Here is a 16,919-nt window from a genome sequence, read left to right as displayed (position 1 = left end):
AATCACACTTATGCTAGGCGAAATAAGTCAATCAGAGAAAGACAATTAGATGATTTCACACATATGTGGAATTTAAAAAACAAAACAGAGAAGCATAGGGGAAGGGAGGGAAAAATAAACAAGACAAAATCAGAGAGGGAGACAAACCATAAGAGACTCTTAATCATAGGAAACAAACTGAGGGTTGCTGGGGCCGGGGGCAGGGAGGGGGTGAGAAGAGGGGATGAGGTAACTGGGTAACGGACATTAAGGAGGTCGTGGGATATAATGAGAACTGGGTGTTACATAAGACTGATGAATCACTGAACTCCACCTCAGAAACTAATAATATACTTATGTTAATTAATTGAATTTAAATTAAAAAATAAAAAAATTGAACTAAAAAAATAAAACAAATCACAGAATAACTATATTTATAACAAGTACTTCTCAGAGTACTTATAAAATTTGTGAAATTTATTTTAAAAATTCAAAGTAAAATGCAAACAACTGAATCCTGCTGAATAACAGATTTTTTAAAATTCACAGATTAAAAAAAATCATTTCAGCTCATCTAAGAAATATCAGATAGTTAACAACAGTAGGCAGTATCAAGATCAGAAACAGGATATAAAAAGACAGGTAAGGGGCGCCTGGGTGGCTCAGTCAGTTAAGTGTCTGCTCAGGCTCAGAACATGATCCCAGGGTTCTGGGATGCTGCTCAGAGGGGAGCCTGCTTCTCCCTCTCCCGTTCCCCCTGCCTGTGCTCCCTCTCTCTGTCAAATAAATAAATAAAACCTTAAAAAAAATAAAAATAAAAAGTAAGGTAAATAATATAAAGACTATGAAGTATATCCAAAACACATTAAATTTTATATGAAATTCATAGAATTTAAAAGTTGACAGTACGCTGTCTTTTATTTTTGTTTTAAGATTTTATTTATTTATTTGACAGAGAGAGAGAGAGCATGAGTCAGGGAAACAGAGGGAGAGGGAGAAGCAGAATCCCCAGTGAGCAGGAAGCCTGATGCAGGGCTCGATCCCAGGACTCTGAGATCATGACTTGAGCAGAGGGCAGACACTTAACCAACTGAGACACCCAGGTGCCCCTGCCAGCTGCTTTTAATCATTAAATTCTTCTAGTATCTTTTACTTAATTCCTACTTGTCATCAGCACCATACCCTGCTCTTGAAGTCTTAGACTGAAAATATAAGTTGTCTTTTGTTACACAATCACTATGGCCTATAGACTGTGCATTGTCTGTTAAATCTGTCCCTTCCTTACTATGTTCAAGTACAAACCTAGGCCTAGCTGTCATCACTTTATAACTGGATATCTCTAACAGCCTTTCAGACAGTCTCCCTAAACTGAAGTCTCCATACACAACATACAATAGTAGCATAAGTTCTTTTTCTTTTCTTTTAAAGATTTAATTTATTTATTTGAGAGAGAGAGTGAGCAAGAAAGAGTGCACATGAGCAGGGGCAGAGGGAGAGGGAGAAGCAGACTCCCCTGCTGAGCAGGGAGCCTGACACACGGCTAGATCCCAGGACCCCAGGATCATAACCTGATCCAAAGGCAGATGCTTAACCAACTGAGCCACCCAGGCGCCCCAGTAGCATAAGTTCTAAACTATATTTCATCATGCCATTCCCATATAAATACCTACAGTCATTTCTTAGTTCTATAATATTAATAGCAGCATTATTTATTAAAGTGATTACCATGTTCCTGGCACTGTGCTAAATGCTTAATACATGTGAGATGATTTAAATCTTTCAAAAACACAGAAAATATACTTATTCTCAATTTATAGATAAGGAAACTGAGACTCAGAAGGGCTGGTGACTAACTTACCAGTGACAAAGCTAAAATCAAACATAGGCCTGTCTCTATTCAAAGCTCTTAATCAGTATCTAAACCAGTGCTTGGCACAGAGTTACCACTCAATAAATATTTGTTGAATAAATGATGAATAAATGAAATACTATGCTGTACTACCTTGGTATAATATTAATAGTCAAGTAAATTTTTTATTTTTTAATATAATACCCATATTTTATACTAAACAAAATAGCTGGCATATATTACTTTTCTAATAAATATTTTTTGAGTTGAACTACATTAAGAAATTGTATTGGTTAAAAAAAAAAGAAATTATATTGGTAAGGGCCCAATTAACAGGAGCATGACACTGAGAAAAAGTCTTATTATGGTTTTAATATAATCCATATTAATATTTCTCTTTCTTTATACTGGCTAAAATCATTTATTTATACTTTTGAATTAGGTAAACCACAATTATTTAACTAAGTTAATTTTATGAGCATTTAATTTAGTTGCAAAAACAGGAAGCTTCCATTGATAGAAAATAATATTGTTGGACAACTAAATATTGTGTGTGAACATGTTGAACATGCACACCAAATTGCTTAGGGTGTAGAGATTCCTAAACAGTCTGAACAAAATTCCTTGGAGATAATGTTTTAAAATTTTAATATAGAACAAATGTCACTCTCTAGCAATTTAAAGATATAAGGGACTTCAGAGTTCAATAACAAATACAGAGTTGTTATTTGAAACAAAAATGTAGCCCTTGAGAACAATCAGTTCAGTTTCCTAACAGCAGTTATAGTATGTGGTCATAACCATTTTTCCCCCTTTTACAGAGGTCTCTAGGTACACATTTTTAATGTATCCTAGCAGTTTCCAGTTAATGTTTTATATTTCTATAGCTATTATTTTCTGTTGAAAGAAAACTAGTAAAGGTTGAGTCTAAAAAGGGAAAACAAAGGAAGAAGATCAATATTAACACTCCACAAATATTGACTTAGTAAAGTGACTTTGTTGTCTTTCTCTCATAGGAATTGATATTGAATGAATGATTTATTTAAAAGATATACCTATGGAAAATATTTGAACAAAATTTAAAAATTGCTTGGCAAAGCATATTCAGATAATCAATTCTTCAAGTTCAAAAACTGAAAAATCATCACTTTCAAACTAAAGACCTTTTAATAATATTCTTACTCATCATTTTTACTTTATAATTATTAAAACTGGCTTATAGGTAGAAATGCCATAATCCACAGAAAAATCTCAGAGAATTACTTCACAAACTTTACTCGTTCTCTGTAGACACCAAATAGTTATCTATAAACTTACTTAATGTCAAGTTTTTTTCAGAAAAAGTCTTACCTATTAATTTAAAATACTATACATTTGGGATGCCTGGGTGGCTTAGTTGGCTAAGTGTCTGACTTCAGCTCAGGTCATGATCAGCCCACGTCATAGGGCTCCCCATTCGGCAGGGAGTCTGCTTGTCCCTCTGCCCCCCCCAACTCATGCTCTCTCTCAAATAAATAAAATCTTAAAAAACAAATAAATAAAATAATATAAAATACAATACCTTTATTGAGTTTGGCTCAGTTAACTTTGAGTTTCGGTTACTATTAGCACCCATGGTAATTGTGAAGGAAACAGATGTTTTGAACTTTCTAGTTGTTGCCAGTAAAGAACTCCTGGAATCACCTGTAACAAGTGAGAATTACTTGGTCTCACATTATGAAAAGTTGTCAATACTAAGTCTGTTTCTAAATACAGTGTAGTATAAAAGGCCTGTGTATTAATTTCTTTCTTTCTGCTCTTCAAGTTAGAAATTTCATATTTATCAGGCTTTAATGGTCCCTAATTAATGGGCTACTACTAAGATTTTATATTTCAATATGTCATTCTTTACCCTGAAGTTTTAGCTTTAACAAAATGTAATGAGCATAGCCAAGTTAAGTTCCATAATAAAATTTTTACTTCAATAGGTTTTTACAGCTGAGACTCTAGAAACAGTAGCTAACGAACGTTGGATTCTCATTTGTTTTATCGCTGATAAGCTAAGACAGAAGAAAAATTTATCTGAATATGACCCTTCATTCTTGATCAAGAAATCCTTAGTGTCAAAAGTAAATACCTTTATTTGAGAATGTTTCCTGATCAGTTTTTCTTATGATTCTAGGTGATGGTTTTGGTACAGGTGATGGGTCCCTTTCAGGGGATCCTCCAGTGTGGCTTCCAAACTGTTGACGCCTCAGTTTACTGTCAACCTCCAGTTTTTCTACAGTAGTTTTGAGACATTGCTCAATGGTTGTCATATATAATTTACAAAACTGTAGTAAATAAAAAAGTAATCCAGTGGGTAAAACATTCAATCATACATTTGGGAGGAGGCAAATGCACATTAGTAGGCAAAGGATAGACTGATAGATGGAATAGATTTCCTATTGAACGAGGTTACTCATTTTATTTTCTTGAAATTAGATTGACCACCCTCAAGTGACCTAGTGAAATGCAACCATGATTCAATGAGGTCATACTCTGAGTGAAAATAAAATGTTACACAAAGAGAGGTGATTTATTATTTTTTATAAGACATGTGTAGACTTGAGTTTGTTCTAAATAATTTTTATGATTCTTCCATCCCAGAAAAGGTATATTCCTGAGGAGAGTCTCTATGTTTGAGTGTGCATCTGTGTGTGTGAGCACATGCATGTATTTTATCTTGATTATTTCTAATGTAGTCATCAGATTACAATACTCTTCAGATTAAATTTCAAGTACAATTTGTACACAACACATTAAGTATGTCATTGCCAATATTAAAAAGATGTGTCCCTTTAAAAATTTTTCTCCAACACAGTATACAAATTTACATTAACATGATCTTATGTACCTTGATGTAGTCAAATTTGCCATCAGCATTTACATCTGCCAAACTTATTACAGCATTTACTTCTTCTCGAGTCATCTTCTCACCTCTCTGAAAAAGCAAGATTTATTTTAAAGCAACATGACTATCACTTAGTTATGCAGGGGAGAGTGGAAATTCATTTTAATCTTTTCTACAAGTCACTTTGAATATATGGTTTTATTATAAATCTCAGAATGAGTATTATGTCAAGCAAGAATGAAACTTATATAAAATTTCACAATTTTATTAAATTTTGTAAAAGTATGAACTTCAGTTTACTAAATATCAACTATATCACCAATCCAGTAATAATACTACCACTGAATTTAGAGTAATTATAATTTCTCACAGTATACCAAGAATCAGAATGGATTCCCAATCCCATTTATACTTTCTCTTTTACTTATCACATATGAATCTATTCCTGAATCACCAAAAGTTCTGGGCAGCAAATAATTGCAAAGGAACACAAGGGGACTGCAACATGGGTTCAATTTTATACTTTATGTTTTATTTACAGAGCATCTTTCATTCAGAAGGATCCTTAAGTACTTTATAAACAACATATATATGATTCATTTCACCTGCCAATGAAATAGTTATTTTTAATGTGGCCTTGGTAGCCAAAGCTAGAATTCCATATAGTTTTCCTAGCAATGTGTATTATAAAACTATTTCACAAATCTTACCTTTGTTAGAAGTTTATAAAGGTCAGTGTGTAAAATAGAGCCATCATCATTTACATCTAATTGCTTAAATGACTTTAGTAGTTCTGCTTTTGAAGTAGGTTTCTCCTTCCTTAAAATTATGCAAAAATCATCAAAATTCAGTTTGGCAGTTTGAGGAGTCCAATACTTATTAATGGTCTTTTGGGATGGATTTCTTCCTGCATGCTGTAGAGCTGCCCAATAAAGCAAGCATTTGTTATAGTAACATTTGGAATTGGTATCTAAGTGTATTTTTTCTTTCAGTCATTATACATTACAATAGTATACAAAAGTACACACACACCTTTGGGGTTGATAATCTAGTGATATCAATGTATGCCTGACTTTCAAAAATGAAAAAATATACATGTTACCAGCCACAGCTTCTTGATCTATTAATGCCAGAATTAAATATTTTACCTGTTCTGACAGTTCGTTCTCAACCTACATTGTTTAACTGATAACATATGTTTTACTTTGTGAGAGTGCCTAGGAAAAAAAAAAAAAAAGATTAAAAACCACCATCCACTTAATTGTTTCGAGGCCCTAAGAATAACCACAAAAAGTATAAATTATTACTTTTTCTGGCCCAACAAATACCTTAATGAAATGAGAAAATCATTAATCTGAGAAAATTACTGTCAATAAGGCATGATATCTAAAATGTTCACGATTGCTAGATATTAGGGTTTCAAGAATATTAATCATGTCACAAACATATGCACAAAATTTATCTACTTGCAGTTATAGCCTTGCTAAAAATCAAGAATCTCAACATAGTTTGAGAGAAGACTATTATGGAGATGCAATGGTTGAATTACTCTTAATTTTTAACCAGAATCTTTAAAAATAGTCCTATAACCAGTTATTCATGAGACATTCTTGTTTTAAAAGGCATGTCCTGGGGCGCCTGGGTGGCACAGCGGTTAAGCGTCTGCCTTCGGCTCAGGGCGTGATCCCAGCGTTATGGGATCGAGCCCCACATCAGGCTCCTCTGCTATGAGCCTGCTTCTTCCTCTCCCACTCCCCCTGCTTGTGTTCCCCTCTCTCGCTGGCTGTCTCTATCTCTGTCGAATAAATAAATAAAATCTTTAAAAAATAAATAAATAAATAAAAGGCATGTCCTTATTATCTATGAAAGGCAACAAATTACAATGTGAGAGAGGCTTTGTATTTGTGTATGTCATACACACTAAAATAGAATGGTTTTATTTATTTTTTAATATTTTATTTATTTGTCAGAGAGAGAGAGAGCACAAGCAGGGGAGTGCCAGGCAGAGGGAGAAGCGGGATCCCAGCTGAGCAAAGAGCCCAACGCGGGACTGGATCCCAGGAAGGCAGAAGGCAGATGCTTAACCGACTGAGCCACCCAGGCATCCCTAAAATACAATGGTTTTTAACAATTGTATTTTGTACTGGTTAAAAGAAGTAAACTGGCAATTTGCACATAAACAAATCTCTACATCTTAGGACTTAATACTATCTAAAATGAACCCAGTGATAAGATTCCTAAGCACTGTAAGATGAAATGAATAAAATTTTAAAGGTATAACTCCTGAATTGTGCTACCACCTTCTACTATAAAACCTTATATTGGGTATTTCTAACTATCTTAGGTGAGATTTCACAAGATCTGGGCATTGTCAATTAGCATTAAAAAATGATAATCTGGATAGTCCACAATATAATGAATAAGGACTAATATACATAAAACAAATTTTAAAAATATCCTCAAGGAAATAGAAACTATAACAGGATAATAAATACAGACATTTGTGGGTCCATTATATTGAACATTCATTGTCTATAAGCATAATACAGGGTGGTTTGCTTGGTTTTTTTCAGAGTCAAACTTCTTGATTCCTAAATTTTATAATCTAAATAGGAAGTCCACAACTGAAGTATAGAAATTTCCCATCCTCCAGATTATGACAGTGCAGCATACCTAGATAACTTAAACTTTGGCAGAGAAAAGGAAACGAGACAATCATCTAGAGATGACTTGTAGAGCTAACAGAAGTTGCACCTAGAAAGGCTTAACGGAAATTTGTAGCAGTGAAGACAATACAATTTTTTTTTACTTCCAAAGGCTTATTTTGGATGTAGACAAAAGCCCTGATTACCATGCTGCCCTAGGAATAAACAAAAGATAAGTATTTTGCCTAGCATAAAAATGGACAATTCCATAAATCATCTATTAAGAGAGTCAGGGAAAAGTACATGTGTTTTAGGATTCTGTCACCAGCCAACCTCCACCCTTTCAAAGGTAAGAATACAAGTAGGACTTAAACGGAGTTGTGATTTGGATCCATGTGAAAAGAAAATGCTGCGGTGCCTGGCTGGCTCAGTGGGTGGAGCATGCAACTCTTGATCTGGGGGTCATTAGTTCAAGTCCCACGTTAGGGGTAGAGATCACTCAAAAAAAAAGAGGGGCGCCCGGGTGCTCAGATGGTTAAGTGTCTGACTTTGGCTCAGATCATGATCTCCAGGTCCTGGGATCAAGCCCCACATCAGGCTCCCCAGCTGGCTCAGCTGGAGTCTGCTTCTCTGTCTCCCTCTGCCTCTCCCCCTGCTTGTGTGCTCTCTCTCTCTTTCTCTCTCAAATGAATAAAATCTTAAAAAAAAAAAGAAAAAGAAAAAGAAAAAGAAGAAAGAGGAGCTCCTGGGTGTCTCAGTCAGTTAAGCTTCTGACTCTTGGTTTCAGCTCAGGTCATGATCTCATGGGTTGTGGGTTGGTGCCCCATGTCAGCTTTGTACTCAGCGGGGAGTCTGCTTGGAGATTCTTTCTGCCCTTCCCCCCATTTGTGCAATCTGTCTTGCTCTCTAAAATATAAATAAATCTAAAAAAAAAAAAGAAAGAAAGAAAATGCTATTTTCTGTACAGCTTTGGGAAAATGGGTGTGTCTTTCCCAAAGTGACAGGTCAGCATAAACTTGGTGCTGTCTTCAATAACAAAATGGTTTTTGGGGCACGTGGGTGGCTTAGTCGGTTAAGCTCCAACTCTTCATTTCAGCTCAGGTCATGATCTCAGAGTTGTGTAATCAAGCCCCACATTGGGCTCTGCAGTGGACATGGAGGCTGCTTAAGATTCTCTCCCTTTCCCTCTGCCCCTCCCCCCTCTAAAAAAACAAAACAAAAACTGTTTTTTAATCTACTATTAATCACAAAACAACTTTCTCAGAATAAAATTAATCATGCATAAACATGTACTCAGTAAGCAGACATTCTCAAATCTAAGAAATAGGTATAACTCAGTAATTACCAATCTAATGAAATTTCTAATTTTAGAATTAGTTGGAGTCCATCATTACATCTAATAACAGTAAAGACATGTAACTCTAAATGTTTAAAGGTTTACACAAAACTACCGATCTTTTGCCAGGGTTTACTTTAAGCTTTGACATGAGTCTATAATACCTATATTATTTATAAATTGGAAAAAAAAGGAACTCTAAAACTCTGATAATGGTACTCTTCCGTCCAACCTTGAAATGGAATGTCAAAGCACATGTTATGTGCATAAATGGCAGAAAGATATAAATGAAAGATATAGTAATAAGAAATATATCACTGGTTTACACTACTTTTTAAAACTCTAGATTATCTGAACTCAATCATTATAATGTTACAAAGAGAATTCCACCATAAAACCAAAAGTATATATAACACTGAAGAGACAAACACTGATTTATCCAGATAATTCTCTAAGATTGATAGCACCTTAGTAATATATACTCATTGATTCACAAACTAAATGCCACAATAACAAAAGACAGGTTAAACTTTTAAACAGGAGATTCATGATCTCAGACTGCTTTCAAAAGAATAAAGAAAAAAACTAAAATTATACTTTAAATAAAATATAAATTTAATCTTTATATAGTTTATAATAAAACATAATTTTAATCTTTTCAATTTTCATATTTCAAATATGGATTTCCTCAAATAGAGATCTTATTGCATACAAACTCAAGACATTATTGCAAAAATATGTCAGAATTTTTCTTTAAGGAAACCACTTTTAAAGTTGGCAAAATAATTCAGTTTCTCTATTCATAAAGTTACTAGCCTTGATGAAACTGACATGACTATTCAGTGTTATCTGGTATTGTTTGCCACTTTCTCAAGAGTAAAGACCTCCAAGTAATTTGATACACCTGGCAAGGACAAAATTCACTGGTTTGAGGGATATTTACAACCAGAGAAATTTTAGATATGACAATGGAGAGAAGCAAAAGAAGACCAACTCCTACCTCCATCAAAAAACAAACCAAAAAAAAACAGCACTCACTCTTCTCTTTTAAAATTTTACTTATCTCCTAATATTTCTCTTAAAATCATTCAACCTGTTTTTATATATTCTTTACATTTTCCCCAGTATAGGTCAAATTCAGGCTGGTGATTCAGATGCCAAGTGTTTTAAATTCTACTATTATAGAATCTTATATAAATATATATATTTATATACAATCATATAAATCTTAAAGTACAAATAAGAATTTTTTTAAAATATTTTTAAGCAAGTAATTGATGAAAGCTTTAAAAATATTAATCTAGTCTGTATAAACATTGAATGTTTTATTTTGAAGCTACTAGAATATATAAATATATAAAATGGCACAATAACATAATGTAGTTCCACTGCTCAAACTTCCCTAAGAAACTGGTATGTTTCGACAATGTAATTCTTATTCCTGTCTTTCTGATCTATTAACTTTCAACAAATGAGGCAAAATACATAAATTTTAAAGAAAAATTTACCCAAGTAAAGTTGTTCTTTAGAAATAATGTTTTCTAAGCTGCTTTTAAAAACGGTTAAGTAGGCAGCTCTACAATTCATATAAAATATCTCTTCTTCAGTTAGTGGAAATTTCTTTGTTCGAGGACTCTCTGAAAGCGCTGACTTCTGACTGGAGAAAGCTGCATCTTTTCCTGGACTGATGGCCATTCTATTAGAAAATAATTTAAAAATTTTAGTCAATGTTAATCCCCTAAAATGCAAATGTCACCTTGACTTTCAAATGGGGGGAAGGGGAATCTAAGCATTCAAGTTTTCATATGTGGGGAAAAAAGACAAATATAATATGCACGTGGTTGCATTATTATATGCTAAATTAGAATAAGCCTTTGGCAATGTGTGTGTGTGTATATATATATGTAGGTGTGTATACACGTGCATATGTAGAAATCAACTATATATGAGACAAAATATATATAGAAAATACATATATATGAGAGAGCCAAAAGAATAAAGCCAAAGCAAAGATGTAATATAAAAACAAAATAAGTATCATACAGCAAAGGGAAAGCACACAACAATACTCTCAAAATAAGAGGACAGTAAGTTGGGGCACCTGGGTGGCTCAGTCAGTTAGGCGTCTACCTTTGGCTTAGGTCATGATCCTAGGGTCCTGACACAGAGTCCCACATCGGCCTCCCTGCTCAGCGGGGAGTCCGCCTCTCCTTCTCCCTCTGCCCTTCCCCACCCCCAGACTTGTGCTCGAGCTCTCTCTCTCTCTCATGTTCTCTCTCTCAAATAAATAAAATCTTAAAAAAAAAAGAAGACAGTAAGTTAAGTCTTCATAGGGTTGTCATGAGGATTAAATATGTTAATACAAGTGAAGCATACAGAACAGTGCCTTGCACATAGTAAGTGCTAAATAAACTTTGAAAAAGTGTTAACTCCACAGCAATGAGAATTTGGATGTAATGTGATTGGCAGCTGGCATCCATCACCTCAGCAGGAGCAACAAGGTCACTTCACCAACATCTCAATAATGCAGGCCAACATTCCGACTGACTGAATTTTTTGGATTACATTTAAAGCATTATTGTGAGATTTTATTGCATCCATTACTAATACTGCTGTGGGGTTATATAGTACCTCAGCTCATAAGCCTTAAAGAACTATCATACATCTTAATTTATTCTTATTACGGTGGTCAGGTATTTTTTGTCCCTTTTACAGATAAGGAAATTGAGGGACAGAGATGTCACCCAGCTAGCAATAATAAGAGGCAGTAAATTTTGATAACAGTTTCTTCTTTATTAATGTGAATGAAGGCTTCTTGCACAACAGTTACTATGAGGCACTAAATTGTGCTGGTGGTCTAACAGCTTCCAACATTATTTTACCCAGCTTTGACTTCTAAAAATACATTCCAACCTAATAAATTGAATATTTCAAGTTCAACAATAAGACGACACAGGTAGGGTCCCCTTCAGGACTCATTGGATTCTTACTCAGGAGGCCTAAATCACTTGCACCTTCTTGAATTATATAGGTCTTTTACACTTGGGAAAGAAAGATAATAATCGCTTATCATGGATGAAGTACCCTATTTATAATACACAGACTGCCTGCCTGACACTTTCATATTACACCAGATTTAGAAGGACCCCATAGGGATGTGGAGTCACAGTCTGGTTACTGCAAATTGGTATCACTATAATTAAGCATCAGTTTTAAACACATATGCATGCGCGCATCTCCTCACAAACGTTGGGGGAAAGAACTGTCCCGATAAGAAAGGAAGAATTAATGTTCATTTTGCAGCAAGCAATTTTTAAATTTAAGTATTTTTTTTTTTAGGATCGTCCTCGAATACTCTTTCCAAATAAGGTGACTCCCTCACGTGGAAATCCCACAGTAGAAATGTTCCATTATTCTGTTCTTCCCCTTTTTGCGACGAGAGACTAAACGGAAGCTTAAATAAATATATAACTGCACCCCTCGGGCTTGGAAACCTTCTTTATTTAAAACTCCAGCCCGAGACCCAGACGGGGGCCTAGAGAGCACATTGCAGCAAACGACTCCATAAATAACCCGCCACACAATAGCAAGAAAAATAAACTGTTAACAAGCGCCTAAGGCTTCTAAAGGGCCAAGTAAAAACAGAGCCACCCAGTCCCCGGCCCTACACGGTGAAATATGTTCACAGCTGATCTCGGGTAACCTCTGTTTTTGGATTTCTCTAGGAAAACAACTGCCCTTTTAAGTACATTTGAGGTACACACGGACCCAGCGCTGGTATGACGGCGAAGTAAAAGAAGCAGATGAGAGAAAAGGAAGCCGGACAGCGAGGCACAGAGACAGCGAGCTGTTTGCTACCTAATTCCAGCTCACACGCGAGGAAGCGCGCACAATTCTCTCCGCGGATTCTGTGATCCTCTCACCGCAGCCCGACCGACCTCGGCCTTTCCTTTAATTACCATGGCAACTGCGCCTCTCCGCCACCGGAAATAAGATTCAGAGCACCTCCCCAAACAGTCCGGGTAGAAATCTAGGGAGGTAAATCAGGAGAGGACAGAGACGGCTGTGCCGCTCGTCTATCGGGGGTCTGGAATGGCCGGAATGGAGAGAGGGTCCTGTGGTGCCCTGGCAGGGACGGGATGAGGTCCTAGGTCCTTAATTAGACTCTCCTCCCCTCTCCCCCACCCACTGGGATCCCTTGGAGAGTGGAAGGTGGAGGGTGTTTCCAGCGGGCCACCTTGCGTGTGACACCCCGCCTGGCGCCCGCAGGCCCGCGCTTTTCAGACTCCCGCGTTTCCCTCCGAAGGTTCTCCGCTTTAGAAAGAGGTGGCTCGGTTCTTTTTATCCCGCGGTGCTTTCCTGAATGTCGAAATGCCGTAGGTATCTACCCTCCCCCGCCCATTGCTGTTTCTTGGGTCCTTTTGTGAGCGAGTAGATATTATGTTGTACTTAAAAATAAAAGCCTGTTATTTTAATAGCAAAAATGGGTTTATTCTGGAATAACAGCATTTCAGTTCGCTGCATGCAAGCTATGGCTAAACCACAGGTAAGTCCAACAAGGAGAGGAGTTATTTTATGGAGAAGAAGGAAAACATTGGGAGGGGTTATTTTGACCCAAAATCCGTGGGAGAACAAACAGTCAGTTCAGGGTCAAGGTGACAGTTTCTCCTTGGCTGAGTTGCAGGGGTGGTCAGTATTTGTAGGAAATGCAGTGTACATCTTTCCCTATTGAGACCTGTAATTAATGGTTCTTTCCTGTTGAAATTCTTCTGTTGGGGTCTGTAATTGACAGTTCTTCCTATATTTGACGTTCAGTGGTATGAGATTCCCTTTTAGCCTCCCCTACACCACTTTAATGAGGTTTCCCCTTTATTATTTTTAACATTTCCTCCTTAATCTTTCTCCAAAAGCATCACTGATTAAGAGTCAGGTTTTTCTTAATTCGGTAAACTTTTGCCCCTTAGTGCCAGGAAGAATCTTTCCTGGGTGTTATTTCCCACTTTGGAGGGAAACTGTACAAATTGGAAACCTATTGCGGTCAAATTTGAGTAACAAGGAGAACTCTCAGGCGGTTCCCACTCTATAGTCCATATTTATCAAGATTGTAAGCATTGGAGATCATCTTACTGAGTACATAGTTTTTACAAAGATTTGACAGGCAACAAGTACACAATTGAAAGTAACATGACAATTCCAAATTGTGCTGTGGTTCTAAACCAGGATCCTAGATCTGAAAGTAGCCAACTAAAGATATTGGCATTTACTTCAACTTAGGGGAGAAAAATTCCCCTTGTGGGGACAAACGCAGAGTTATGTATGCCTCCTGGACGTCCCTACTTAAAGCGATCATGAAAGCAGAATGGTGATTACTGCAAGAGCACACTGAAAGAATTATCTTGTGCATTTGAGAAGATACAGTGTAGGTATGAACATGAAGCAATAGCTGGTGAGCTTTTTACAAAGCAGCAAAACTTCAAAGATCTTTTAAAAAGTATTGTTATCTCAAAAGAATTGTTGAAACCAAGCGTGTTAATAATATGGTAAAGTCGAAAATTCAGAAACCATGATTTTGGATAAGACTCCAGAGTTAGTTAATACTCCAGATGAAAAAGAGAGACTTCATGAATTCTGAACCTTCTAACAGTCCTGGTCCAGACATCTTGGGAAATCTGTGTCATCAGATATCTGCCTCAATTCCAGGAAATCTTTCTGACCAGATCATATGCAGATCCAGTCAGGGTTTGATGCTTTCTTTAGATGTGTCACATGAATCCAAGAGTCCATGCCTTGAGGTTTGGCACACAGGAGTTGGCTAACAGTCCCTGATAGGGGACTTTCCAGCAAGGTTGAAGAGATTCTTTCTGGAGGTGTCTTTTTTTTCAGTAGATGAAACCTCCAACTTGGCAGGTGTGGTGCTTAAGGTTTTCATCTCCTGAGAGTGCACTGTGAAAAGATTGCTTTACCAAAGCATAGTTAGTTTTGATAGAAGCAATTAGGCTTTTATAATATTGAAGTATATCTTCTTTTATCAACTGTAGGTCAAAGGAATCAGGAGTCAAGTGCATTGGATGTCCTGTGACTGTCTCAAAGGGTGAAAGTCTATGAGTTCCCAAGGGAGTGGGTCTGATATTTAGAAAGAACAAAGGCAATGCTTTAGGCCAAGATATTTGGAGGGGCTCTACAAATTTTGCCAGTGAGTCTTAATACTGCCATTAGTGTGTTCGACTAACCCTGAGGATTGATAATGGTATGCACAATAAAAGTGTTGTAAAAGCAGGCAAACAGCACAGACTTGTTAAAGCACCTAACCAATAAAATCCCCAGTCACTGAAATTGAAGAGGGGCTTCCCCATTTCTGTTCTTTCTAACAGAATTTTGGCCACAGAGGAGGCAGTGGCCAGTCTAAAAGGAACACTTTAGTCCAGTGAGGAACCACACAAACCATGACTAAAGCGTATTTAATCCAGTGGATGGGGAAGCTGTATGAAATCCATTTGTGAAAAATGAATGGCCTTTGAAGTAATTTAAGGTGTTGGAGAGCTGTGGAGACAGGTTTCCCTGCATTGTGTTTTCGACAGGTGGGATAAGTGAGGTAGGCACTTTTTGTGATCTCATTAATATTTCCCCACCAGTATTGGTTCATGAGCACTATCATTTTGTTAGTAGACCAATGGTTTACTGCATGTACAGTGGTAAGTGGTGGGAATTTTAGAATTTCTGGTAGGACCAGATTGTTTATTGGTCCAAACCAGTTTTTTCTTTTTATCAAATGAACAATTATTAGATTTCCAATTTTTTTTCCTATTCCGGTGCCCATTGTTGGATGTCTCTGGTTAACTTTTCAAAATTATCATCTGGCAGAATATCCCTTTGGGACATGACAGAGCTTTGGCTATTGGTTTCCTTGAGAGCAGCATTTTTGGCAGAAATACCAGCAAGGTGGTTTCCTTCAGCCTCCAGGGAGTCAAGTTAGGAATGCTTGGGACCTTAATAGCCAGAGCAGGCAGCAAAAGTATGGCATCTAATAAATTCTAGACATAGGAGCCATTTTTAATTTTATCCCCACTGGGGGTAAGGAAACCTCATTGTTTCCATAAATATCAAAGTCTTGAGCTACCCTAAAGGTATACTGGCTCTTGGTATAAATGTTTGCAGTTCTACCCCTGACTAAGATACAAGCTTGAGTAAGGGTGTATAACTCAGACTGTTGGGCCGAAGTAGCCAGAGGTAAAGGCGCTACCTCAGTGACTTCAGAGGAGTTGCAGTAACATACCCAGCACAACACTTACTGTTCTCATCCTTTACATAAGAACCATCAGTAAACCATGTAAAATCTGTATTAAATAGAGGAGTTTCCTGTAAATTGTTACAGGGAGTCAGAAGGTGATCTGTCAGCATTCAGCAGTCGTGAGGGGTCTTGTCAGTGAAGGAGAGGAGAATAGCCGGATTAAGTTACTCTCACTGTAAGTTACTATAGTGAGAGAATTGTATGAGAAGGATTTCATAGGAGATGAAATGACTAAAAAGTGTTGAATGTCACGAGACTTAAGGAGGGCTTCTTGTGGGGCGCCTGGGTAGCACAGTCGTTAAGCGTCTGCCTTCGGCGGCGTTCCGGGATCGAGTCCCACATCGGGCTCCTCCGCTGGGAGCCTGCTTCTTCCTCTCCCACTCCCCTGCTGTGTTCCCTCTCTCGCTGGCTGTCTCTCTGTCACATAAATAAATAAAAATCTTTAAAAAAAAAAAAAAGGAGGGCTTCTTGTGCATGGGGCACAAGATGGGATCCCCTATTTCTTCAGTGGCTTTATCCAAAAAGGCAGTGGCAGGAATGGCTCTGAGGCAAAGAGGTATCCCTGTGCTGTAGGGTCTAGTTATTAGCTATAATACCCTATGAGTTGATGAGGTCTCCCTGTTTTGGGGTGAGTACTCTAAGTGTATTCCCTTCTCTCTCATATGCAAAGAGGAAAAAGGGAGGTTGATAATCAGGACATCTAAAGGCAGGGGGCTCTATTTAAGTCTTTTTTTTTTTTTTTAAGTCCCAAAAGTTTGTCTTCCCAATCTTTCAAACTAACAGGGTCAAGTTTGTTATTTTTTAGTAAACCATATAGAGATTGAGTCATAAAAGAAGTTTGGAATCAATTTCAACAGCAGACAGCTGGTCCAAGAAAATACCGTAAAATGGTGCTTAGGTTTTGTTTTGGGGAAGTTCAGTATGCCATGAATCCTGGATCCAAATATAGT

The 16,919-nt window shown here is 36.9% G+C and overlaps 2 protein-coding genes across 7 annotated transcripts in view; one reads left to right on the top strand and one right to left on the bottom strand.

The window, feature by feature from the left end:
- Window positions 1-12,681, bottom strand: part of EFCAB7 (EF-hand calcium binding domain 7) — a 42,110-nt gene extending 29,429 nt beyond the window's left edge. For both annotated transcript variants that reach the window (XM_002917697.4, XM_034653604.1), the window contains exons 1-6: window positions 12,540-12,681; window positions 10,190-10,377; window positions 5,411-5,622; window positions 4,704-4,790; window positions 3,945-4,140; window positions 3,390-3,511 (exon numbers count right to left, since the gene is read on the bottom strand). In XM_002917697.4, coding sequence (XP_002917743.1) covers window positions 3,390-3,511; window positions 3,945-4,140; window positions 4,704-4,790; window positions 5,411-5,622; window positions 10,190-10,376 — 804 coding nt within the window. In that variant the 5' untranslated portion in view covers window position 10,377; window positions 12,540-12,681. The remainder of the gene's footprint in view (window positions 1-3,389; window positions 3,512-3,944; window positions 4,141-4,703; window positions 4,791-5,410; window positions 5,623-10,189; window positions 10,378-12,539) is intronic.
- A 54-nt stretch (window positions 12,682-12,735) lies between these two features.
- The window catches only part of ITGB3BP (integrin subunit beta 3 binding protein), a 64,271-nt gene continuing 60,087 nt past the window's right edge, over window positions 12,736-16,919 (top strand). For 4 of the 5 annotated variants that reach the window (XM_034653613.1, XM_034653612.1, XM_034653611.1 and 1 more), the window contains exon 1: window positions 12,736-13,061. In XM_034653613.1, coding sequence (XP_034509504.1) covers window positions 13,045-13,061 — 17 coding nt within the window. In that variant the 5' untranslated portion in view covers window positions 12,736-13,044. The remainder of the gene's footprint in view (window positions 13,062-16,919) is intronic. The other variant, XM_011223018.3, reaches the window with a different exon arrangement.

This window comes from Ailuropoda melanoleuca, chromosome 2, assembly GCF_002007445.2.
Source record: "Ailuropoda melanoleuca isolate Jingjing chromosome 2, ASM200744v2, whole genome shotgun sequence".
In the NCBI taxonomy this organism is placed as follows: Eukaryota; Metazoa; Chordata; class Mammalia; order Carnivora; family Ursidae; genus Ailuropoda; species Ailuropoda melanoleuca.
This window is presented reverse-complemented; position numbering and strand designations above follow the sequence as displayed.